The sequence below is a fragment of the Triturus cristatus genome, chromosome 5_1, assembly GCF_964204655.1.
Source record: "Triturus cristatus chromosome 5_1, aTriCri1.1, whole genome shotgun sequence".
Lineage (NCBI taxonomy): Eukaryota > Metazoa > Chordata > Amphibia > Caudata > Salamandridae > Triturus > Triturus cristatus.
Window position 1 is genome coordinate 158751926 of NC_140587.1, and position 27219 is coordinate 158779144.

Below are 27219 nucleotides of genomic sequence, written 5' to 3' on the forward strand. Positions count from 1 at the left end.
GCAGCGACATGTGTTGCCACATAGTGGAAGGCCCTTTGAAAGGTTGACTGGTCACCTTTGTGTTGTTTATTACTATATTTGAGTGTTAAACTAGCACGAATGACGTGCAAACTGCGTAGATAGTGTTGTGTTATGGCGCATGATTTGCATTTTCTTGCTGCATAACTTAGTCGACCCTGACGCATAATTTGACCCTCTGCTGCCGCATAATTCCAGTGGACCTGTCATGATGCAAGTTAAAGGAGGAAAGGAACTGATTTGAAAGAAAATGTCGACATTGGTGTTCTCTTGAGGCAGATTCTCAAACCTCTAAAAAAACACATATGAGAAAGCAAGACAGCTTAGCGAAGTCAAGAGGTAGCAAATGACGTACAATCTGGTGAGCGAACTGCTAGAAAGAGTAAATGGAAGCGTATCGCGTCACACTAATATCTGGAAGTCATACTTCCTCCTACAGTCAGCCTGCAGTAGGCAGAAGGTGGCACAGCTTATCCAAGAGCAAGTGCAGCACTAGGTGAGGCAGTGACTCTTAGACATTTTCCCTAATTCAGTGCACTATGCCCCTTGATCCTTCCAGGCATCTGGCAGGGGTAACAGGCAAGCCATGCAGACATGGATTCTTGCAGTAGGCACCAGGACCCTATAAGATGGCTGTACCTACATATTCTCTCGCAGTTTTGTCTATTTTATTCAAAACATATTATGAATCTGTCCTGCTGTCAAGCAATATCAAGGTAGAAATGTAATTGTAATGGAATTTAAAAACCAGATTTGAAGGCTAGCCAATAACTTTTTCCCCTCTTTTACAAGTGTGACATGAAGAAAGCATTTTCCATAAAACAAAAACAAGAAACTGCTACCTCCAAGATCAAGAGGATGGGTCTTTGAATAGGAGACAGTACTAAATGAAGACAACATCTACTATCTGTTATTTGGCATCGGAAAGATGGTCATCATCAGCTCTATAGGCAACAAAGAAAGATTTGGTTAACATAAAATGTTTGTATTGTAAGAAATGTTGGATCTTTTGACCATTAAATATGGATCACAAGTTACAAGATTAGAAGAGGAAAGATCTACATTTTGGAAAAATTAATTTTGGATATGTGAGCGCTGACCACTAAATACAGGATTTTAACAAATATGGCTGAAGGTGGGGATCTTAGAAAGAGAATGCAGATTGCAAAATTGCAGATATGGATGGACTGACTCCTCGGAGGCTCGCTTCATTCAGGCTCACCGCATCAGTTGAACAGACCCGCAGGTAGACTGGTGTTAAGAAAGGCAGCTTTCCACAATATTATCAGTGGGATCTATGTACTAAGACATTTTCAGGAGTCTGTCTAGGCAAAGCCAGGTTAGAATAAGTAATGTAATCGCATATGTGTCCAGCAGCACTAAGAATATTCTATGCTGAGGATGAATTACGTTGTTATGCTACATTTGAATAATAGTAAAACTTTAGCTGTCTCTGTCTCCTTGGGCCCAATCTTAAAACATTTCAAAAATCCCATAAGTCCAATGATTATTTGCTTGACCCACCTACAAGCACCATCTCCAGGAAATCAATCAGGAAGTCTGTAGGATTTTCCCTGCTGCCAATAAAGCCTCTGCTCTGCCTCAGTGTGCAATTAAAGGAGGATCGGCAACAGGCACCCAGCACCAGCATCTCACCCAGTTACGAGCGCCCCCGATTTTAATGAGCTCACAGAGTCAGATGGCGTTCACCCCCAATCAGCGTGAGTCCCACGCACCCTCCGATACGATAAACTGGACAGCCCCAGCGTCCACACCAGGTATGAGCATCTCCTGATTTCTTTGATTGGTGAGTGTAATCATTACTTAACTTGTGTTGGAAAACGAGGCAGCATCTGTGAGGCCTGCACAAATAACATGACTACATTTGTCCTTCACTGGGAACCAAACACCCAATTGTAGCGCCTGACTCTCAGAGGGTAGCGTTGCAGAGCAGTCTGAGGCGTTGCAGAGCAGTCTGAGGCTAACTCAAGGGAGGTGGTGTAGGCTAGTAATCGCCATTTGCAGGTGCGCAAAAATAACACTCAATAATTGATTGTCCAGTCTGTACTTTGCTTTATAAAAGTAAGAGTATATTTATTAAACACACACACTACTCAATACTATGCACCAATTTACAAATATACATAAACTGTTGGAATTACTTTGTGACATTGCATAACATCTCCACCCCTCCCGCAGGGGGGGGGGGTGGGGTCTAGTACCACCACTCCCATGTATGCACATCATCTTGCCCCCAATGCAGTTAGTTGAACATAACCTGGAGCGAGGGCCCTGCGCACTGGCACCATCCCAGTGGCGACCCATCCCATTACCTCAACAAGCATTAACAAGCATTGGCATAGCCAATAGGTCTCGCCTTTGGGACCTTATAAGTGTTTAGCCATGCAACAGTTGCGTAACTAAATACTTATAAGGTCCCAAAATCGAGACCTATTGGCTATACAAAGCGACCGTGGGGCGGCGAAAGTGAAAGTGATCGCGATCCGATCACGATCAAACATCAAAGTGGCCGAAAGTGAAAGTAATTGCGGTAAAACGCGGCGCGTGCGCCCGCGCACATGCACTGTAGCTCTAGGCTGGTCTGGTAGCACTTTTTTGGAGCCCTCTCAATAAGTCTCGCCAGACCAGCGCATGCGCTGGGTCAGGCGAGACCTAAAAAGGGGTACACCTGCCTTGGTGACACATGACCCTGACTGAGCATCTCCTACTGACCATAACGTATGCACCTCTAGATCTTAAGGGCTAGCAGTCTGGGGTCTTCACCTAGGTGCAGCAGCAAGACTCCATGTTTACGCACACTTGAGAATGACAGTACTGATCACCTTGGTTGATCATTTGAATGCATTGCAATTACAGCCCCTAAAGGCATCACAGATGAAATCACAGAATTACGCATATACAGCCAGACACCCTAGCAGGACTGTCTGGCAACATAACCCCACTTGGCTTATGACATCTCCTTACACATGTGACTTACAGTCCCTTCAAAAGAAGTACTCCTGGCAACTACACTTCTCTTTAACAGGAATCACAGGTAAAGCATGGGATTATGTAAATACAGCCAGACCCCCTAGCAGGAAGGTCCAGCAGCATAACTCCATTTAGCTTAACATCACCTTACACAGGTACTTCACTTTACACACATGAACTTCAGTCCCTCTAAAAGAAATAACCATTAGTTAATGCATTTCAGTGCATTTACTCCTCTTCACCTCCAGGGATGCCCTTCTCCAGACATCCCCCATTCAGTCCTTCACTCCGTGGTGCACTTCTCAACACACCCTCAGCTGCAGAACAAAAGTTCCAGCCTAGAAGGTGTATACAGGTCGACCGAGCCATTGAGGGGTTATTCTTTTCGAGTCCCCAAGTGACTTAGGGAGGGATTCCTCTTCATGCTGGGGGGGGCGGCTGCGCTTCTCCAGCAGCTCCCCAGCACCTTGGCACATGTGTGGTGGTGACCCCGTCCTCCTGGGGCCACCACAAGCAGAGAAAAAGCTGGTTTCTCCATGCAGGCCGGTACAGGCCTGCAAGGCCTTATGGGGCGATTCCTCTTTTGCAGTGAATATTATAGCAGCGGCTCTCCCGCTGCGTTGGGGAGAGCCGCAAGTGTGCCTCCTGCCGCCTTTGACTTTCGTTGGAGGGTCAGGTCCCACCCGGACCCCCAGGTGAGTAAGACGGCTCGGATAGCCCACCCCTGGCCGCTTTTGCAGGTTTCTGGCCCGGACCCACCCGGGCCCCTGACACCGTTTCTCCTTCCTCTTTGCGGAGGCCCGATCCCACCCGGGCCCTCTGCAGCTTTGGCACAGCTTGAGGTGGGGGCGGCCCAGGGAGCCCACCCCTGGCTGCTCCGGCTGGCTCCCGGTCCGCACTTTTGTGTGCGGCCGCGGGAGCCAGTGCTGCTCTTCTGGTCTGCCCGCTCCGGCGGGCAGACGCGGCAGCTGCAGGAGGACCGGCGAGTCTTCAGGGGAATGTGACTGCACTCCCCCTGCCTTCCTGCACGTCGGGGCCTGGAGATGGGGTCCCGGGCCCCCTTTGGCATATCTTCACGGGGTGCGCGACGGCCTTCCACTCGCTCATCGGGGCCCGGAGATGGGGTCAGTATTCATGGGGGGGTGCAACGGCGCCCCCCAGACTTCCCCTGCACGCACGGGGTTGTGATCCCGGGCCCCTCCCCCGTCTTCACGGGGAGCGAGACGGCGCTCCCGGGCTTCGGTTTCGGCGGGGGCCAGGGTGGGCTCCTGGCACCCCGCAGGAGCACCTTCACGGTGTGCGCAACGGCACATCCCAGCTTTATTTCTCTTGGGGGCAGCCCCCGGGATCTGACCCACCCCAGGGGCATCTCTGAGACCGGCGGCGGAGCCCCACGCACTTCGTCGGTCTTCTTAGGGATCAAAGGTCGCCTACCTTCCGGGGGGCGATCCGCCCCATTTTCGTGTCTTCTTGCTCCTGGTGGCGTCCCTCAGCCACTGGGAGCACTCTCCTTCGCCCTCCGGGTCTCCAAGAGGGTGGATTCAGCAGGGAGCTGTCTTCACTGGCTCCCTGCACCAGCCTTTCGCCTGGCTCTCCTCCTTGGCTTCTCTTCTCCCTGCAAAGAGGCCACTGCTTCTGCGCACCGGTCCTGGGCTCTTCTTCTGGTGCTGATAGGGTCCTGGGGGCAGTCAGGGGGTCTCTCCTTCCAACTGCCCATTGCGCCAGGCTCCAGCACCTTCAGCCTCAGCAGACCACACCCCAGAGAGAGCTTCTCTTCCTGTGCAAGCACTTTTTAAAAGTTGAGTAGGGGGCTGGCAGGAAGTCTCTGTTGGTCCTATCAAACAGCGACACATCACTTCCCTGCCCCTGCTTCCTCCTTCTTGTCCAGCCTCTGGGCTTGTTCAAAATGGCGTCGTCCAGAGTCTCTGGCCACATGCCTCTGAAGCCCCTTCCCCACTACTCTGCCTTCCCTCCTTGGTGCAGCCTGGTGCCTGGCACCTAGTGATGGATGAGCCTGTAGCCCCACCCATCATCTCTTCATGGAGAGGAGGCCCTCGCTTGTGGAAGAAAGGTTATCAATCCATCTAGCTGAGGTCAGCCCTTAGCCTGGGTCTGGTCATGGCTGGCTCAGAGAAATATGACAGTTCTGGATGACCCAAAAGCAGTACAAATATGACTTTGGACTCTGCAGAATACTTATTTTCACATCTGCTACAGTAGACTTAAGCGCGTGTCTGGAATCTGTAGGCCTAATGGAAGTTAGTCTAGCCCATAGGCTCCACATTCCCATAGGGGAATAATGAAGTAAAAAAACAGTAAGACACACTGACTTTCCCTGGCATGTTTCTCTCCAGTGTATAAAGCCTATTCCATGTCATCACCCAATACTGCATAAGTCCTGCCACACCATTCACTTTGTAGCTGCTCCTGGACTGCGCACTCTAGGAATCTCCCCTGCGCAGCCCGTACACGTGTGCACACACATGTACACGTGTCTGCATGTAACCAGCCTGGTGCCCCATACTCCAGCTGTTGCGCAGCGGCCTGGTCAAGCCAGGGGGACACCAGTAAAATCCCCATGCAGTATCTTACATCCTGAGTTCACTGTGGGTGAGTTCCACCTTATGAGGCTCCCCCACAGTAAAAGCTCAACAATCAGGTGCTCAAAATCCAGGCGGCCCATAGTGTCAGAACCACCTTCTAACAACTTGTAAAAGAAAAACTGTTGGAGCCTAAAGCTCTGCTCAGAAGTGTGCGGCCAGTGCAATTAAATGTCGGCACGCAGACTACCATAGTCATGAATCAACCCGAGGCCTCTTTAATACACTATCCCACACACTCTGCCCTTTTATCTCACTCTTGCAGAGTCCTGCTTTCTCCCTTTAAGATGGTTTTACCAGTTTCTCTTCCTTCATCTTTCTGACTTGTATGCTGGAGCATCATTTGGTCTGTGAGTTTTGGTGGTGTGAAGCTCCCATTTCGAACTAAAGAGTAGTGGGCCGCAGGGTGAAGTGTTGTAACAGGAATAGGGTACTCTGTCCACCAAACTGGCGGTCCACCTGCACGATTTAGAGTCGGTGGATCACAAGTTTTATGTCGACAGAGTAAAATTTACTATGTTGTAGTAAAACTTCTTCCAACAGCCTCACGGCATAAGTGCCATCAGAGGTAAGTCATCCGACCGTCCGCCCTACTTAAAGTGGGTGTTCAAATGGCTTTTTTTTTTTTATTAACTGTCCATGACCAGCAGGATAAGACAGTAAATAACAGAAAAATGATCACCACACCATGGGACTTGGAAAAAAACTCCCATGGTGTGGGAATCATATTTTTTTTATATTTTTAAAAATCAAACTCAAGCTTTGAGGTTTGTTTTCAAAACATAAGAAACTTTGGAAAGGTTTTGTGACCAGACATCCTATTTGACTTAACCATCCGTCAAACGTTTTCTGCATTGATAGCAACTGCCATGATGTAGATTCTTGCCAATGTATAGAAAATTCTGCTTGGCAGGCGAACATCCTTAAATTTGATGGGCGGAGTAAAGACAGGGTGGCAGAAGTAAGTACTACGCCACCCTGTTTACCTTTACTCAGTCTGCCTAACCCTAAATCAGGCCTTCTGTCTACAGTGGCACAGTGGGTGAAAAACGATGATTTGGAATGCTACCCTGAATGATTGCCAGTGGTTAGTCTATTGGCTAGCATCGCCTTCTATGTGTTTGTATGGCAAAACTATGCCTGGAAATCAGAGACTGGAGCAGTTTTTCAAGACTAGTACTGCCAATGTTTGTGATTTCTGAAAAGTAGTACACTTGCATCCATTCAAGGAGTACTTCTATAGGTGCAGATTTGCCACTTTTTTGAAAAATGGGCTACTATATATATTTAAATTCTTATCCAAAAAATGAACAAATGAAAACCTCTTCGTAAAATCAGAAGGACGAGAAAAACCGACACAAACATTGGAGACTCGACTCTGGGTTCCAAACCCAATTACCAACCAAAGAATGCATTTATTTGGTTTTGTCACTTCCCAAACACTTACCCCCAAAAGCTACGTTGTGTGTTTTTTCCTCTCTTGCTCTCTGGAAATATCTAATACGGAAAAAATAACAGCTGGTTCCCAAAATTAAGTGCTGGTAGCCCCACCGGCTCAAATTTAGCACTGAGTGTAGTACTCAGGCTCTTACTGTCACAGTCACTAATTAGAATATTGCCCAGACTGCCTCCACCACCCACAGGCAGCATGAGCCCCATGTTTCCCATGCTAAGATGCATACCTGCCAACTCACACGGTGCCACCATGTGACACGATATCAGCTCCCTTCACACGGTCTCCCGGTGGGGAGCCAATATCGCACAGTGGCAGGGAAAATGAGCTGACAATCACTGTAAATAGTAGTTTTCCAGCTTGTTTTCCGAGGCTTTGTACTGCCGAAGTCCATAAAGGGGTGGCAAAACACCCCAGGGCCTCGGCACAAGCCTCAGCAAGCTTTTTCTGTAGTTTTGGAGGAGGGGGCTGGGGGCAGGGTGGGGACAAAAGTGCCTTGCAGGTACTTCTTTGCAGGAGGCCCCGCCCCTTCAAGGCCCCGCCCTCTCCTCACATGATGAGGTTGTTCTTCAAGTTGGCAAATATGAAGATGAACTGAACAGCGCCAAAGTCCATACCGGTTTCCAGTGTCTCCTGATTTCATCGTCAAGCCAGGGCCGGCTTTGGGCATGAGCTAGCTGGCCCAGACCCGGAGTGCCAATATTCCGGTGGGCATAGCAGGGAGGTTATCACACTAGGAGCTGCTCTTTGTGGAAAACAAAACGTAGCAGGGAGGTGCCTGACTTTTGTCATACAAACAGCAGCTCTTCCTCCCTACTTGGTCTCAATTGGTACCCTGAAACACTACATTTTCTTCCCGCCCCCCCACAGCGCTGTCCTGGTCCATCCGATTTAGGGCGACCCTGCGTGTAGCACTCTGACTCTTAGGGCCTCATGTAGGTAAATAAATTTTACCGGTTCTTAAATACCGAGCCGTACCGAATCGGTAAATTAGAATCGGTAAGTTATATGTAGGTAAAAATTCGGTAACAGTTACCGATTCGGTAACATTCGGTAAATACGAATCGGAATTCACCGATTCGGTAAATACCGAGGTGATAATTACCGATTCGGAAAATACCGAGGTGGTATCTACCGAATCGGAAAATACCGAGGTGGTATCTACCGATTCGGAAAATACCGAATCGGTACGTACGGATTCGGTAAATAACATCACATGACTTGACGAAACAGCTAATCCTGTGCAACGACAGCCCACCCAACCAGGAACTGCCCACACACAGGCAGGTGTACACAATTAGCCGAAGTGGCCACACCCAGGCAGGTGTACATAATTAGCCGACCCTGGAGAGGCCTGGAGTGCAGAGGAGAGGCAGGGAGCAGTTGCATGTGCGAGCGGGAAACGAACAGCATGTCCAGCCAGAGAACACAGAAAGACGGAGGGGAAAGGAGGAGGAAGCTCAAATTCAGCCCCAAGGAACTCCAGGTGCTGGTGGAGGAGGTGGTGAAGCAGCACCAGAAGCTGTTTGGGAGGCAATCCCTGCAAGTGCCTGAGGCCGAAAAGCGCAACATATGGCTGGCCATCCAGGCGCAGGTCAATGCTGTGGGAGTGACCCACAGGGACATTGAGGTCCTCAAAAAGCGCTGGTATGACCTGAGGATTGTGACCAAGAGGAAGATGGGCGACATCCAGAAGGAGGCCAGCCAGACCGGAGGTGGAACCAACAGGGCACCTGCCCTCACCGAACTGGAGGAGCTGGTGGCGGCCACACTCGAGCAAGAGAGCGTCGTGGGTCTTGGGGACGCCGACAGCTCTGCCAGAGCCGCAACACACCAAGGTAAGACGAAAGCACAGCAATGTAGCCTCCCCTACCCCTATCCCACATCCCCCATTGTGAAACGAGAATCACACTGCAGTCCACACGTGTCAGTGCAGACAGGCAATGCATTCCGGGAGATGTAGTCAGGGCAACACTAACCATGACGTAAATGTCACAGGGCAACAAGGCATGTCACGCACTCGAGGCACAAGGAGACAGAGGACAGATTGGAATGTGAAATGATTTATTGTGACGCTTGCAATGCAGCCCTTCGGGGACACTGAGCCAATGTTGTTTTTCTGTCCAAAGATGTGACATCATGCAGTACAGGGCATGCTGCAGGGGAGACGGCACACCGGCCACAAAAATCACCTCTAGCCAGCACGAGTTCAGACCAGGGAGCAGGCCCACTTGCAGCCGCACCACCTACGCAGCCAGCCTCGCCGCACACAGAGCCAGCATCACCTCACCGAGAGCCAGCATCACCACCACCAGAGCCAGCATCGCCACTCATGTTCGATTCACCGGCCACATCTCCGCTTGCAGGTGTGAGAATGAGGAGGCGTCCAGCAGCCAGGCTACGAGCCTTAGACACCTCGTCAGACGACAGCATGGGCCCAGAAGACCGCACCGGGCCCCAGGAAGGGAGCCATCCCACTGTGCCCCACACCTCACAGGCAGCACAGACGGGAGCAAGAGGGCGCCGCAGGTCGCGTGTCCAGAGTCCACCAGCACCCACTGACGGCCATGGTGTCTTCTTGGGGCTCGAGGGCCAAATGTTGAAGCAACAGCGCCTGCAATCAAAGGCAGTTATGTCAGTCCAGAGGCACATGCGGGTGATGAAGACAAGCTTAGTCAACATGGACACAAACATTGGCGGCATGGCTGCGGGCATTCGGGACATGTCCCAGTCAATCCAGCAGTTGTGCAGCAAATTAGATGCTGACATCGAAGCACGGCGCCGGGAACGCCAGCGAAGGGACACTACCAGCAGGGCACTCAACCGTCTGGCAACTGCGACTTCCCTACTTTGCCGGCGCTCTGTGACGATGCAGGAGGGCCTAACACAGTGCTGCAGCGACCTGTCTCGGGGGATGGTGCAGGTGACAAGTGCACTAGGGGTGCTATTGAGTAGTCAGGCGTCGACAACTGCTGCAGGGGATGCTGCGGAGAGCATCGACACCAGCAGCAGCATCACACCCCCCGTCCCCGAAGCACGCAGGAGCAGCAGGCGGCTTGGGGTTGGCTCTAGTGAGGATGCACAGGCCGTGCAATCCACCACTGCAGCGCGTATGCGCAAACATTGATGTGGCCCTGCTTATCCACTTGCCATTGGGTGACGTAACCCTGGACATACTCATTGTATAGATGGCATATTGCCAGATTGGCCTGTTCATGTGTTCATGGCGTGGTGCCACATTAAACTACGTCATGACTTCTCACAACTCGCTGTGTCCCCTCACTTACTCAGAAATAGTTGCATGTGATCTCTGCCCGTCTCTCTCTCCCATCGACTGCATTTGGCACTCTAGCTGCGCTGCCCTCTGGCTGGCCTGACTCATCCTCGTTGTCCTCAAAATATGTTAGTTCCACATCTGTACCTTTTTTCGTGGCAAGGTTGTGCAGCATTGCACAAGTGGCAATTATCTTGCAGCAGGTGATGGGTTTGTACTGGCGTGCGCCTCCGCTCTTGTGGAGGCAGCGGAACCTGCTCTTCAGTAGTCCAAACGTGCGCTCCACCACATTGCGTGTAGATTTGTGGGCCACGTTGTATCGTCTCTCACTCTGGGTTGCTGGGTGTAGGTAGGGAGTGAGGATGAATGACCGGCATGCATATGCACTGTCGCCTGGATGAGTAAAAGGGAACCATCAGTTACATGCCTCTATACACTCTGATTTGCAGGTTTCAAGGGGCGTCACTGTTACTTACCCAGCAGGTATCCCTCTCCGAATTCGCCGGCACTCAGTCGTGTGTAGATCCCACTATTCTGGAAGATGTAAGAGTCGTGGGTGCTCCCAGGAAACTTTGCAACAATATCTGTGATGATGTTCCCTGCATCACAGATCACCTGCACATTGATGGAGTGGGTGGACTTCCTGTTCCTGTAGATGTGCTCTGTATCAGCTGGTGGACAGATTGGGATGTGTGTACCATCAATACAGCCGATGACATGGGGGAACTGTGCCATGTGATAAAAGTCTGTTTTTGTTTTCTGCAGTGCAGCCTGTGTGTTTGGGAAGCTTATGTAGTGGTGCATTCTCTGCATCATGGCATCCAGGAACTTCCTGAAGAAACGGGACAGGCAACTCTGGGATACACCACCCACCGCAGCTGTCACCACCTGATAACTGCCGGATGCCAGTAGATGTAGGCTGCAGAGCACCTGCACATGTGGTGGTATGGCGTGCGCCCTTCTTGTTGGCTGGTCCAGGAGTGGGTGCAGGTCCCTTATCAGGTCCATGATGGTTTCGGGGTGTAGCCTGTACCTCTCATGTATCTCTGCATCAGTCAGCTGTAATAGTGTGATGCGCTGTCTGTAGATTTGTTCCTCCCGTCGCCACACCCTCAGTCCTGCTGCCTGTAGACGTAGGCGCCTTGCAATGACGTACATGGCGGCCATGTTGTCCACGCTGTTGCATTTTGGGATTGCTTATGTGCATTGTTGATGGTTACCACCTGCTTTCCATCCGTGTTAATTACCGACTCTTATTTACCGATTTTCCTGGATTTCTTAATTACCGACTGCTCCTACATGTCATTTTAAATTTTTACCACTTCATATTTACCACTTCATATTTACCGATTCGTTAATTATGTATTCGGTAAATATGAATCGGTATTTTAGAATTCGGTAACTATGAATCGGTATTTACCGCCTCATATTTACCGAAAAGTGGTTTTTGGACTCCTACATCTCACTTGTCTGAATACCGGTCGGTAAACGGCATATTTACCGAAAATCGGCAGTTACCGACCGGTATTTCGCTACCTACATGAGGCCCTTAGTGTTGTTGAGAGACTCCAGGCTGCCTCCACCCACCGTCAGCCGGCGCCCCACGATTCCCGCGCCATGAACTGAACAGCACCAACGTCCCCGCCAGTCACGAGCGTCTTCTGATTTCATCGAGTGCAGGCAGCGCTCGGACTCTTACTGTCACACCGCCCATCAGGATGGTGTCAGACGGCCTCCGCCTCCACCCTGCACGCGCCCCATGGTGCCCGCGCTTTTGAAGAACTGAATAGAGCACCAGGGTGAGCGCACGCCGGGACCTGCCGCCCTGTAGAACCCCCGGGGCCTGTGCGGGTCCCCTCGCCGCGGCCGTGCCAGGCGCTGCCCACCGGCCCCGCGCCTCAGGAGCGCTCGCGCCTCCATTATTACTTGCAGGCTGAGGGCTTTTGTGCAGATAATCATGTTATTTAGATAGGACGTTGCTTTAATTCCCTTCATTACGGGCTCCCAGGGCTGTAATTTTTCCTCTCCGCATGATGTATTCCCCGTGGCACATTTCACTCAAATCAAACACTTCCCGCTTTTATTGCAAACAATGCCCCAGCGTCCCCCGTTATCAGGACGACGCACACTCGCAGGCTCCTCGCGGCGGTCCAGAGGTCAGCGCTAATGACTAATCGATCTCATTAGCTTTCCTAATTAAAAACTTTACTACCGCAATGGAAGACAAACCACAAAAAAACTGCTTGCATCATATTTGAATGGGATATGAGGAGCATTTATCAGCCGGGGCGCGCAGCCCGCGCACGCCGCAGCGCCCACCGCTTTGCTGAGCTACGCCTTTTCGTACTCCGTCACGGATGGGCATTCACAGGGGTACACCACACAGGGGGTGGGGGACTGGATGGGAGAGGGAAACTGGTGGGTAGGAGAGAAGACACACAGGTGGAGATCCGAGTGATCCAGCTCCTGGCATTCACAGGGGTACACCACACCCTGGGGGAGGGGAGGTGAAACTGGACAGGAGAGGGGAAACTGGACAGGAGAGGGGAAACTGGACAGGAGAGGGGAAACTGGACAGGAGAGGGGAAACTGGTGGGGAGGAGAGTAGAAGACACTCAGGTGGAGATCCGAGGGATCCTGCTCCGGGAAGTGCTCAAACCAAGGGCAGCGCCCACCCAAGTCTCAGGCCAGACTACTGCCAAGTTAGGGAAGTCGGCCTTCTGAGAAGAACACATTTATAGGTCCAGGTCTCACCGACGCCTCTTGCTTCTACCGTCCACAAAAGCAAAATATCTATGGACACATTATGCACACATGGTTTTTTTCTCCATATTTGCATATACAACAACGAGAACAAACGCACCTAGGTGCTTCTGCACCTTGACACATCCTGCAACCCGGGGCGGAATCTACATTTGTATTTTTTAAATAATGTTCCACTTTTCTTCTGAACTGGGGGTGCATGTTTAACAGTCATAGTAAAGATTTGAAGAGAATGATAGCGCATCGCTCCTGCCAACAAGAGACTTTAGTCACCCTAACATAACCATTGAAATTGACAGTCTCCAGCCAACCCAAGCACCAACGATCCTGGCCTTTTCAGGCCAGGGTGAGACCAGTCAGATCTTCAGAGATGCCTCAAAGCAGCTGGAAATTAAGCTGCGCTTGTACCAGCTTGCACTGGGGATCAATGGAATGCATATCCAGTACTGGCTGTTTTGTACCATATTTTTATTTGGTAGTTGGCACTCTTTTGTATGTATGTTTGTGTGAAGAGGGGTTTGCACACCAATAACAAAGCTACAAATCAGTAGAACACTTACACAAAGATGATGATGGTTTAGGAATACAATTATATTGTGAAGTCAATTTTGGGTGTTATAAAGGGAACATGTATCTAAAACGTCAACTGAGAGGTATACAATTTGACCAAACTGTCAAGCTGTGCAGTCATTTAAACCTTTCATCCAATCAAGTGCCCCCATCATGTGCAGATTAGCTAGGGAGGATGGGTTCGAATTTGTGTTTTTTTGTACAGCTGATTAAAGTTCCAGTTTTAGCACTTCTGTTTAGTACGCATTTACCTTCAGAGCAGCATCTTCATAAATGTTTGTAAGCCCATGAGGTAGTCTTGTAGAATTGTAACCATCTTGTCTGTTGGATACTCGGAAGTGTGGAGGGGAGTATGCACACACTAAAAAGGACGGCTAAGATCGAGGATAGTTGATGGACTCTGTTGGTTGTGGAGGGATACGGATAACAGCTGTAATGTTGTGGTTTAAATTCTTGCTTGTGGTCAGTTAAGAAGCTTTTAAGCCTGCCTAGGTCACTGCGGATCGAGAAGTTATACGCTCTGTGAAATGACAGAAGCCTTACCTGATAGCTAAGCTGGTCTTGTACTGGCCTAAGGAGCTCGGCCACACACCCACAGAGCACACAAGAAACCTGAGAATAATACTCAACAGCAAGCTTTTGATGAAGAATCAGATAAATGCCGTCTTATCCTTTTGCTTTCTCACCCTGCGCTTACTCAGAAAAAACTTTAAAAGGCTCCCCTTCATAATCAGACACACCGCTATCCAAGCACTCATCACCAACTATCTGGACTACAGCAACTCCCTCTACATTGGAATCACCATTCAACTACGCAACAGAATCCAGACCAAATGCAGCAGCCAGGCTCATCCTCAACCTCCAGAGGCAGACTTACATCTACCCCCATCTCAAAGCTGCCCCGGCTCCCTGTCAGCAAACGGTGCCACTTCAAGCTGCTCACCCACACCTACAAAGCTCTTCACAACAAGGGTCCAGTCTACCTCAACCACAGGGTAAACTTTTAACAATCTAACTGCATAATTAGTTTCCTGGTCCTGGCGCACACCCCCGCATCCACAGAAGCAGGAGTGGTGGCCGTGTCTTCTCTCACCTGGCAGCCAAGTCCTGGAATGGCCGCCCCTTCCACCTTCGTACTTTCCTCACCCTACAGGAGTTCAGGAAGGACCTAAAGACCTGGCTTTTCAACTAACTCATCTCAGCAGCAGCATCAGCCCCCCCACCCCCGCCTTCCACCGCATCTGGATACCCTCAGGGGTGATCAGCAGCGCTCTACAAATCCTATTTGATTGATTGATTTTTCAATTTCATGTTTATGCTTTATTTTGGGATAACATGTCGTGATGATGCAATTCATCCTTTCCAAGCTTTGATGACCTTCGTTATTATGTTGTGATATCACCCAACATAACTCACACAAGAAACAACTGCTTTCCCCACCCCCTCTTTTTCTCCTTTATTGACATTGATGTTATTGCACCTGGAGCCAGGCCACAGATTCAGGTGTTTTGAGGGAAGCAGAGAGGTGTGAGAAAGCTTCATACACATAGACGTCAAGTTTTCAGATTGCGTGAGATTCTCATGGTTTCAGTGCCCTTATGAGTGTCACTCAACTGCCAAATGTGTGACACTTAGTGACATTTTCTCGCAAGTGAAAGCAAGCAATGACGTGCATTGAAAGAGTTAATATTAGAAATGACACCCTCTTGATCAATGAGAAGCCTGAAAATATTTTGAAACTGCTTCAACACCCTTGAAATGGAAGGTTAAGATACTGATACAAAACGATTATGTGCCCAGACAATTTAAAAATAAATCTCCAAAAACAGGACTCGAAGACACAAGGTTAATCATTCCCTATCTCAGACCACTTCGGTTACATTAGGGGTCCCACAGGGCTCCACCCTCTCGCCGACTCTCTTAAACTTGTTCATGGAGCCTCTAAAGGAAATTCTGGGTCAGCCAAAACCCACTACCACATGTACACCAGCGACACTCAATTATACCTGAAAGTCTCTCCCCCCCCCAACCCAAGACATCAGATCCCTCAACTTATCTCTACAGAAAACCCAAAATTGGCTGGCATGCAACCACCTCAAACTAAATAATAAAAAAAACAAATCAAATCTAATCGCCCTTCCCATTCATTCATCTGTCATTGAAGAATGGTTGAAACAACTAGCAGCCCTCAACTGCGCACCGCTAATTATTGACTCAGCGAGATGACTGGGAATAACTTTAAACAAGAACCTTTGCATGCAGAAGCACATCCATCTGCAAATGAACATTCTAAGAAAACTAAACTCCATCCCCCTACCCCACTCCCCTCCAATGGCTTCAAGTCTACAGTGCAAGCCCCAGTGATTCCTAGGTTGGACTATGGAAGTGCAACACTCTGCGGCTTACCCACATCCAAGTGGGCTCCTCTAAGGGCCTCTCTCAACTCTGCTGCTAGACTCATCACAGGATCACAAAGAAACAACCACATCACACCCAATCTGAAATCCCACAACTGAATCCCTTACGAAGCAACAATTCAGCTAAAAATTGCCTGCATGACCCACAAAGCCCTTCACTTCAATACCCCAAATTATCCTCCAGAAGCTCTAACACCTTACTGCTGAAACCTCATGGACTCCTCAAAAAGAAAATCTACAACTGAGATTTCTCTGGGATTGCCCCAAGAATTTTGAACCCCTTGCTCCCTGAAATCAGACTGAATCCCACAACTGCATCTTTCAAGAAATAAGTTAAAGTACTCCTTAGGAACACATTTCTGCTCTAGAACCTAGGATCTCCTCCCTTCTTACTTATCCTGACACGTCAATCACACTCATGACTTCTGCCCTTCTGCTATTTTATGGTTTTCAATTTTAACACTGTGTCGTACCCTCCCTCATCTGGGTACTGCCCTAACCTGTATTTTACTTGACTATGATATTATTGTTTTTTTTGTCTCTGCTCTCTGAATAGTTGTAAAGAGCTCTGATACCCGCAAGGGTCATGTTTGAGCTACATAAAACTTTCAAATAAATAAATATAGATCTCTTCCCCCTGAAATATTACCTACGAAATGAAAATTCTCCAGCAGTTTAAAGTAGTTCATTTGCGTTATGGACAGCCCTTGCCTCATGTAGTGTATTTGGGACTGGCCACTGTTCATTTAAAGCCCGTACAACTATAATGTAGAGTGATTGCTGAAGTCTAATCCATTAACATGGGGGAGGGCATTAAAGTAGTGGGTGACAACCTGGTCGTTAAGGCACAGAGGAAGTGAGATATGCTGAATGGGCTTTGATTAATGAAACAGAGATACTTAAGAATTAAAGTTGTTGGACGGGGTCAGAATGAGGGAGGATTCTTGCACAAACAATTCATTTCAGACTTTTCTACCTTACAAACAAAAGTAGCTATTATGTCAAAAGGTTCTTGGTTTGCACGTGTTTCAGAATTTAGAAAAGTTGAAAAAGGCTAAGTGGAACCTGGAATAGCAGATCTCGCATAAGGAAAAATAGCTCAGGAAGCCAAGGTCCTTTTAGTATCACGCCACAACCAGTGCAGCATCTCAGTGGATATTACCAGGTTTTCACTCAATGGAGAGCCGCAATCGGTGCTTAATTTGTTACCAAAAATAAATAGATTAACAAATGCAGTGTCTCAGAGTTTTTCTGATGAGCCTGCCACCGTCACCGCCGAATGCTGAGCTTACTAAATTTCAAATCTTCCTAGTGTTAATTACTCCCCATGCCCGTTTCTTTCACCACCACACACTTTCCGTCTCTTTATTTCACTCTTGCATGTTTTTTTCCAACCCTGCTTGTTCTTTTAGTCACTGTTTCTTCCATCTTCTTCTTACTTCCTTTTCTGCCTTTCCACTTCATGCTCGGTGTCGAAGTCTGTTGATGAAAAATATGCCAGTGTTCCCAAACATTAAGCATGTGCGCCCACCACCATCACCAATCTGAACCGGCACCTAAACAAAAGAGAAGGTAAGCACCTTGATTTTGTGACCGAGTGTTAAGGGAGAGTCCATGACTGTGTGTGGCAAGGGGAAATCCAAGGCACATATATTTTTTTTGGGTGGTGGGGAGCCTACGCCAAGGCACCCAAGATATTAGCCATTGCGTGTTAGATGTTCACTGATGTTTTATCTTACACATTGAATTGGAGTCCACGGTTTAAGTGACTTAAAACTCAATCTCAAATAAGTACTCGTGTTTTGGTTTCTTATAGTGACTATGAAACCCTACAGTGAAAACGGGAAGCAAAATGGTGCATCGCCATCTTTGGCACAATTGATAGGCAATTCCAGCAATAAGTTATACACAATTAGATAAATAGTGAATTGGGGGGTGAGGGTAAGGGGTAATGCTCAACTGAAGACAATGGAGTGACTTATAGGGCTTCTAGTCCAATAGTCCAATATTGCCTTTCTGTTTGTCCCTGTTACGTCTTGAACATTCTACCCTCAGTGAGTCGAGTGTTCTAATAGTTTTATCATACATGCCAGCATTGAAAATATTAAAGTGGGAGGTTTGGGGAACAAAATTGGGGGAATGTATAGTCCACGTTAGCATACTGAGGTGAGTTTAGGCAGGCGAGAGACAGGTAAAATGAAGCCATTTTTGGCTTTAAAAAGTCAGGAGTCTCATGTCTGTATCGGGTCTGTTCACATCTAGGCATCGTAGTCCTCCTTGTTTTGGCTATATAAGTTGATAAAGTCCCTCTTCGCTGTTGTATGCCCAAGCCTATGCGGGTAGAGGGCCCTTAACAATCATTATACCCTCAGAAGTGGGCCATAGTGCTATATAAGGTCATGTGTCTTACTCCATTGCAGGCTGCAGTCATAAACTGGCAGGCAGTGGTGTAATGTAACATGACTGCCCACCCTTGCAGAATGGAATGAGGGTCCCCTGAGACCCCTATATCTTATAGATAGTCATTGACCTTTGAAAAGGGGGCCCTCTGGAGGATTGGGCGCCCCCTGGAGGGCTGTAACTAGCGCCCCCAACCCCACCAATGCGCCGCAGGGGGCTGTGTGACCCCCCTGCTGGTAGGCAGTGATGGAACATGACTGCCAGCCCTGCAGGATGTGACGAGGGTCCCCCGAGTCCCCTATATCTTATAGATATTCATTTGCCTTTTTCTGAATAGGGGCCCTCTGAAGGGTTGGGCGCCCCTTAGAGGACTGTACCCCTTCCCCCGCGCCGCAGGGGGCTGGGTTACCCCCCTATTGGTAAGCAGTGATGCAGCATGACTGCCCACCCTGCAGAAAGGAATGAGGGTCCCCTGGGTCCTCTTTATCTAATAATCATTGTCCGAATAGGAGCCCTCTGAAGGGTTGGGCGCCCCCTAGTGGACTGTATCCCCCCTCCCTCCAGGGTCCCGCGTTACGCCCCAGCTGGAAGGCTCGCCTTCATCAGGCCCTTCCAGAGGCGGCCGCCGCTTCCACTGCCGGCGGTGCATTTCTCTCACGCTAAAGCCCCGTTAAAGTGAGAGAATAGGCCTCCAGGGCTTTGGGCCATGTTCAAACACAATCTTATTACGAGAACAAAGGCCCCCTGCTCGGGTGAATTGTTATTAATGTGTTCCAGGGAGCCCGGCCGGTCCCTCCTGAAGAGCGGCGACCCCCCCCCCCCCCCCCCCCCTCCGCAGGCCCCGCTCCCCCAAAGCGCTCTCTTCAGCGGGAGCTGCCAGGGGCCAGCTCTCTAACAAGCCTCAGAAGGAAGATGACTGGAATAACAAAGTATGCATTTTTATGAGTCTAATAAATCATCTCACTTTTCCCTGCTCTTGATCGTTTTCGGCACTTCACACTGGAAATACCCCAGCTATAATTAAATAGGCGCGGGGAGCTCACCTTAAAGATATGGGAGGCATTTTCAGTCATATCAATGACAACACTCTTGGCAGGCCACTAACAAATAAAAAAGGCATCTCTCACATCGAATTTTTTGATGACTTAAAAATTAATGAACGGGGCTGGAGAGCCCTTATTTTCTAGCATGGCTGATTTACAAGAAGTGGTCCCTGTATGTGTAGGCCCTGGCGCTTCCCTTACAGAGAGGGTGACACCGGGGCCCTCCAAAACACGACAGTGAAGCATTTCCTAACGGAAAATAGCTCTTTAATTTCATTTATATGGTGCCAGGGTCCTAGACAGGTTTGGGGACACTGACCGAAATAGAGCAAGAAGTGTGGGGGGAAGGGGGGGGGATCATCAATGGTCCTCGTTTCAAAGGTAATTGATTGTTAGCTAATGCCATTTTTAGTTTCCTTGGAAGTCACATAGGTGAGGTGACTAGATTTTCCAGGGCACCTAATATTTTTCTTTGAATAAACACATTGACATGTATGCAAAGCATAGTGTTAAAATGCCAGAGTATCTAGAAAATATTGTCCTTGTTTTAGGTCTGGACTGACAGAAAAGCATTAAACAAGGTCTATTGCTACTAATTAAAAAATACTTAATTACTAAATTACTGCAATTAGCTGTTGTTTGATGTATCCACCCTCTAAGAAATGCTTGCATTGCAGTGCACGTGGGACAGTTTCACATTTCAAAAAAGTAACGAATAACTACACTTTAAATAATGTATTAAGTAATTTATTTCACAGATGCATCGTGTTGGACTTGGCCCTTTTTGGCTAAAGTTCCCTAAACTTTTTGCCTTCCCCCTAGACCTTTTTTATGACATGGTGTTGCCAACGTAGATGCTTTGGGCACTTTGCCACTGCTGATCAGTGTCAAAGTGCAAGTGCTCCCTGTGTAAAGTGTAAGGGTAATTGGTTGTCCATAATTGGCATGCTTGTCTTGCTAGTAAAGTGCACTATGTGTGCCGAGGCTGGTAATACAAATGCCACTAGTGGGCCTGCAGCACTAAATGTGCCACCCACATAAGTAGCCCTGAAAAGAGATCTCAGGCCTGCCACTGCAGTGCCTGCGCGCAGTTTGCTAAACTGCCTTGTTGTCCTGACAAGTGCACCCACTTGCCAGGCCTTAGCCGTCCCTTGTTATGCACATCAGACACCCCTATGGTAGGCCCAAGGTACCCCACTGGGCAGGGTGCAGTGTATGTGAAAGGTAGGACATGTACTAAGGTGTGTACCATGTTCTGACAGTGAACTACTCTCAATTTAGTTTTTCACTGTTGCAAGGCCATCTTGCCCATAGAACAGAATGGAGGAGGCTGTGTAATATGTTTCCATCCTCTCTTCCCATAGGTTTAAGATGGAGAGGTGAAGTTTAGTGTGCCTGAACTCACAATTTAATAACACATCTTTTTGTGAAGTTGGTTTTTGAATTGTGTGTTTAGAAACCACGCTTTTAGAAGTGGCTGTTTTTTTGTTCTAACAGTTCTGTGTGTGTCTACCTGGTTGTGGATTGACTGTCTGAATTTGAATGTGATAGGATCTGGGGAATGTCTTGACCCAGGGGAGGAGTAGGTGAGACAGCCACGGCTAACCTGCATCTGGAGTGTAGGACGGAGGAGTAGCGCTGGAGGTGAAGAGGTCTGGGCTGCTGCCATAAAACAATGGCTCCATCTCCTGCTGAGTGATTGAGGACCCAGAACCCCACTATCAAAGGAAGAAGGTGTCACTGGCATGGAGACACCCAGAACTGGTTTGGACAGGGGTCAGTGCGCCCTGAACACAAAGACTTCAAAGACATTTAGGGGTATAACTATGAGAGCTGAAACCCCTGAATTTTAGACTGATCAAGACTGAGAAGGATTGAAACTACTTTGCGGTCAAGAGGAACCTCTGCCAAGGAAGAACAGCTGAAGAGACTGAAGAGAAGGACTGACCCTTGATGTGTGTTCTGGGGCTGGCCTGCAGTTTGCTGATTTAACTAAGGAGAGGCTAAGGGACTTTGCTGTGTGCTGTGTCCCCCTGCTTGAAAGGACTTTGCAATGTAACATGTCTCCAATAGCCTGAGGAGAGCAGGCTCCCTGTTGTGGAAACTCAGGAACATAAAAGTTTCTAAGTGTGTCCCAGCAACACTGTGTGCATGTGCTTTGTGTTTCGTGCAGCCTGAGACGTTCGTAAGAACTGCCCCGTGAAAGTGTGCACCCGGAGTCCAAGTGAGTCTCAGCGATGCTGTGTGCGTGTGCTTCGTGCAGCCTGAGACCTTCGTGAGGATTGCCCTGTGATCGTGTGCACCCGGAGTCCAAGTGAGTCTCAGCGACGCTGTGTGTGTGTGCTTTGTGCAGCCTGAGACCTTCGTGAGGATTGCTCTGTGATCGTGTACACCCGTAGCTCAAGTGAGTCTCAGCGACACTGTGTGCGTGTGCCCTGTTGCAGCCTGAGACATTCGTGAAAATTGCCCTGTGACTGTGTGTCCCGGAGCAGCCTTATTCTCTGCTTCGATCGACAGCGTGACCAGAAGTGCTGCGATCGTCATTGCCATCGGCCCGGACCGGCTTCCCCAGAGGAGCTGTGAGAAGTCACCATCGCCGGCCCGAGCCTGCCTTTGCCAAGGAGGGACCTCGAACCATCACCGTCGGGGGTCCAAGTTCCACTGCCCAAGATCAACGAAGTCGCACCGGAGGCCCAAGCCGAGAGGAGAGTGAGATCACACGCCCCCAGGTAACGCTCAGCAAGCGTGCGTGTGTCGCCGCCTGGGGCAGGGTGCGGGCTACGAGAGAAACGCTCTCGTTCTTTCCCATCTTTGCAGCAGGAGCCCCGGCTCAAGTCCGTATCACGGCCCGTACGTGCCGGGGAGTGGCAGTACCGGGACAGGAGGGTGGAACCGCACTTTGTTTTCCATCATAACAGTGTTGGGGGTATGTTTGGCAGTAGCTGACCGCGAGTCAGTAAGAGTGGAATAGAGACCATCCAGAGCACCGCTATTGATGCCGAAGTACATTATTTTTGCATTACGAACTGCCTGATCGTTGCATTACGAAGTGCATTATATTTGCATTACGAACTGCCTGATTGTTGCACTACGAATTGCATTATTTTTGCATTACGAACTGCCGGATTGGTGCATTAGGAATTGCCTGATTCTTGCATTACTAACTGCATAGCATTGCATTAGGACTGCATTAGATCATCGCGAATGGCTCATTAATACTGCAAGAACCTACAATTGCTTGCTGGTCTAATAACCGGCAAGGTAAAATATTACAAATACGCATATGTTGGATTTTTATCGTTTGGTCTCATCGTATCTTTTCTTAATAAATATATAATTGTTTTTATGAGACTCGTGTGGTGTCCATTTGTGGTGTTATTACTGTGTTACTGTGAGCGGGGTTGCAAATACTTTACACATTTGCCTTGGAAATAAGCCTGGTTGCTCGTGCCAAGCTACCGAGGGGGTGAGCAGGGGCTATCTGAGAAGGCGTCCTTCCTTTCCCTGATTTAGAAGCAAGGGTCCTTATTTGGACTAAGGTACCTACCTCAGCCAACTAGAGACCCCCAGTTCTAACACATCGTATTAAGGAAGCAATTGTGTTTTCTTTTTTTTTCACTGCAGCAGATCTTTTTAAATATGTTAGCTATAACTTAAAATGCAAACAAACCTAATGACTTTACCAATGCTTGTTTTTTTTAAGTGGCCTATGGCCTAAGTCATATTTTTTTAAACATACTACAGAATGCTAAACTTTCCCAAGTCCATGCCATGCGTCAGTACCTTCTCAAGTCCAGTTTTTTTCTTGGCAATGGAGAGGCTGTACTTCAGATTTTAGAATAGAATGAACAGGAATACAAAAACAAGCATTGGCATAGCCAATAGGTCTCGCTTTTGGGACCTTATAAGTGTTTAGCCATGCAACAGTTGCAAAACTAAATACTTATAAGGTCCCAAAAGCGAGACCTATTGGCTATGCCAATGAAAGTAATCGCTGTCAAGCGCGGTGCGCGCGCACTGTAGCGCTAGGCTGGCCTGGTAGCACTTTTTGGAGCCCTCTCAATAAGTCTCGCCAGACCAGCGCATGCGCTGGGTCAGGCGAGATCTAAAAAGCAGCGGCAAAGGAGCCATGAAGTTTATATGATCCCATTTCTGGGCAATAGAAAAATAGCTACGGTGTGGTAATTTAGGCTGGATCATCTGCTGCAGAGGGTATTAAAGTTTTTTATCGTATGGAATTCTACTGAGAGAGATGAGGCAAGGAGGCCTAAAAATACAGCTGGAAGGGGAAGATGGATTGCTTGCATAGAACATTATAGTTTAGAGACTGGCTGACCTGCCAGACTGGGAACACCTGTAAAGGTATTCAAGAAGAGTCTCGTGGTGTAGTAATAGCATGATTGGAAGGATGTGGACAGAGAACAGATAAATCAAAGACTTAATAGTACAGTCAAAATTCTCGTACAGCAGTCAGACTACCATTTCCAAGTATAATAGAAGTAACAAAAAGTCACAGAGGGGTTTGGTGGGTGGAAACACTGAACAGTAGCCGTTTCGTAAAATAGTAAGAATACTTAGGACCTGTACATGTAATTTTATAAAGGTTCAAAATTGACAAAAAACAGTTCAGAATGCACACACAAGCAGATTACAAACAAGCATTGGCATAGCCAATAGGTCTCGCCTTTGGGACCTTCTAAGTTTTTAGCCATGCAACAGTTGCATAACTAAATACTTATAAGGTCCCAAAAGCGAGACCTATTGGCTATGCCAAGCGGCCGTGCGGCCGCGAAAGTGATCGCGATCAAGCATCAAAGCGGCCGTGCGGCTGCGAAAGTGAAAGTAATCGCCCCGCGCCCGCGCACATGCACTGTAGCTCTAGGCTGGCCTGGTAGCACTTTTTGGAGCCCTCTCAATAAGTCTCGCCAGACCAGCGCATGCGCTGGGTCAGGCGAGACCTAACCAGAATGCAAATAAAAAATCTAAACTATAAGAGCTACTCACACATAAATCTAAAAAACATGAAAGCTCAAAACCTAATGTTTTTCCTTACTATTAGTTATTAAACATGAAGCCTTAGTCTCTAGGCTCAAATCATCCCTACTCATTTCACTAATCCGCAGTATATCATTTTCTTCCTTGTACCATGATGAAACAAAAAAACTTTAAAAATCAATTGAAACATCTATGCAAGTCATGCTCTTTGTCCAGGTTTTAAAAACAAAATCATACAACAGTGGCGCAAAAAAGACAACATAATATTTAGAGCTGTGCAAGTTCAAGCTCCCCATTGCATGGGTCATGGTGTAGCAGGTTCTTTTCACCATCTTTACTCCCTCTATGTGGAAATGTACCTTTTTAGGGGTACAATGGTGCAGGGTCACCCTTTTGTCCACCGGTTCAAAGACCATCAAAGTAGAGATCAGCACTGGGGTAGGAAATATATAACAAGTTTATTAATCACCCATGAGTGGGACCACATCCACACAGCACTCTCAAGTGCTGCCTGAGGTAGTACCCTGAAGTCAAAGGACACAGGGCTTTTATATAGGTTTTCTGCACTGTAAGCATGTGAACAGAAATAGGGAGAACAAGTTTTAGGAATAGTTTTTAGCAAACAAGGGCAGATGAATAACCACTTGGTCAACAAAGTGGGAGGGGGAGCAAAAGTGCTTATTGCAGCAGTAAATGATTGACAGTTAACATCTGAGACCTGGTGCTCTGGCAGCTACAAACTCTCAGCATGTACATTACTTTTAGCCGAGTGACGAAGTCAACTAAAATAGATAGCACAGGCAGAGTGAAAAGACGAAAGAATTACGAAGGAAACTTAAATGGACACCACAGCCAAAATGGCTGTCGCTTATGCCAAGTAAAATATTACACGTTTTCCACATCTAGACAGAATGAGACTAAGCAGAACTTCACTCTGCAGAATTCCAGGTCACTCCGTCCTTACTGTATTTAAAGGTGCACCTGTTTAAGCTACTCGTTTCCGAAAAAGACTGGGAGCATTTGAAAGAATGGAAAGGGCTAGTAGAAGGAACAACAATACCTCCCAATACCTTGACGCTTGCAGCACCGGTGCCCATTTAGGATGGTAACTTAACCATGGTAAGAGGGATATTTACCATTGTGTTAGAAATTGAGGTTTCTGGTTGGCACAGTATACACCCTGTCCAAGCAGGAGCCACAATCCTAGTCAGGGTAAGTCAGATACACAACCTAAATTAATCTGTGCTCACCCTCTGGCAGCTTGGCACAGATCAGGCAGGCTTAACTTAAGAGGCAATGTGTAAAGTATTTGTGCAACATTTCAAATACTTTAACAGTGAAAACACCACAAAAAGACTCTACACCAGTTTAGAAAAATAGAGAATATTTATCTGAGTAAAACAAGACCAAAATGATAAAAATGCAATATGTAGTAGTCTAGATATGATTTTTTTAAAATTAAATCCCAAAACAGTGCTTAGAAGTCAATATCGCTAAAAGGTTACTTGAGGTCGCACTAGACTGGAGTAAATCTAATGTTCAGGACTACCACGATGGAGGGCAGGCCGGCTACAAGACCCACGCAGTTAAAAAGTGCCTTTGTATGGAGCAAGCGTCAATGTCGAAGACTTGATGCGTCAATTCCCATTCACGCAGTCGGGTAGAGTCGAGCCTCGCAGTTGGTGTAGAAGGACTGGTGCTGTGTCGAAGTCGAGACTCGCAGCGGCATCTTCTGATCGGCGCTGCATTGTCCTTGAACCTTGCAGTTGGAACCAAACGTCATCATCAAATTGGCACTACGGTGGTTCCGATCGACGCAAAGGTGTCACTGCATCAGTGTTTGGAGGAAACAGCTGTAGAACCCACTTCTGAGGCCCAGGACTGGAGAGGGGCACCTCAGGCTAGGGTAGGACTCACAAAGTCCAGCAACACCAGCAGAGTTGCAAGAAGTCTTTTGTGTCCCCAAGACTTCAGAGAACCGGAGGCAAGTCAAAAAGCCCTTGGAGAAAGGATGTAGAGAACTGGTCCAGTCCTTCTCACTACAGGCAAGAAACAACAGGCAGCAGGTCAAAATAGCAGAGCAGGTAGCAAAGTGGCAGCTCCTCCTACAGAACAGCAATAAGCAAGCCAACACAGCAATGCGGTTAGCAAAGAGGCAGTCCCTCATACAGCACAGCAGCTCTTCTGTGAAGCAAAATATCCTTGGTTCCTGCAAAGTTTTGATTTGGAGGTGTCAGGGGTCCAGTACTTATACTCAAATGTGCCTTTGAAGTGGGGGAGACTTCAAGGAGGCTTTTGAAGCTCAGACGGTCCCTGACGACTTTTCTGCCCTGGCCCCAGACTCACTACAAGGCGGTATGCAGCTCTTTGTGTGGGGCCCTAATCAGGTGCAAGTGTCAGCTCCTCCCTCCCAATCTACCTCAGGAAGGCCCATCAGCCTGGTGATGGGCCATCAGGATGCAAATGTCACACGCCAGCTCCCTTTGTGTGACTATCTAGGGCTTTCACCCAACCCAGAAATTATTCAGCGACAGGCAGAGGCACAGAATGGTCAAAGTAAGAAAATGACAACTTTCTAAAGTAGCATTTTCAATTTAAAATCCAACTTCATTATAAGTTGTGATTTTACATTGCGAGTCCTGGGACACTAAACTCCAAATATGTATTTTTTCCCAATTGTAATTTACACTTAAAA

General features: G+C 48.1%; 2 protein-coding genes across 2 annotated transcripts in view; one reads left to right on the forward strand and one right to left on the reverse strand.

The window, feature by feature from the left end:
• Window positions 1-27219, reverse strand: part of ZC3H3 (zinc finger CCCH-type containing 3) — a 1788705-nt gene that overhangs the window by 1180596 nt on the left and 580890 nt on the right. The window lies entirely within an intron of this gene.
• LOC146830502 (uncharacterized) lies at window positions 8571-10266 on the forward strand. Its single transcript, XM_085604047.1, has 2 exons — window positions 8571-8900; window positions 9192-10266. The coding sequence occupies exons 1-2, from the start codon at window positions 8741-8743 to the stop codon at window positions 10187-10189; spliced, it is 1158 nt and encodes a 385-aa protein (XP_085460173.1). The 5' UTR covers window positions 8571-8740; the 3' UTR covers window positions 10190-10266.

Excerpts from the sequence above, each read along its gene's own strand:
- LOC146830502 (XM_085604047.1), top strand. The coding sequence starts at position 8,741 with ATGGGCGACATCCAGAAGGAGGCCAGCCAGACCGGAGGTGGAACCAAC. Across the intron at positions 8,901-9,191 it reads CAGAGCCGCAACACACCAAG|ATGTGACATCATGCAGTACA; the intron begins GTAAGACGAAAG and ends TTCTGTCCAAAG.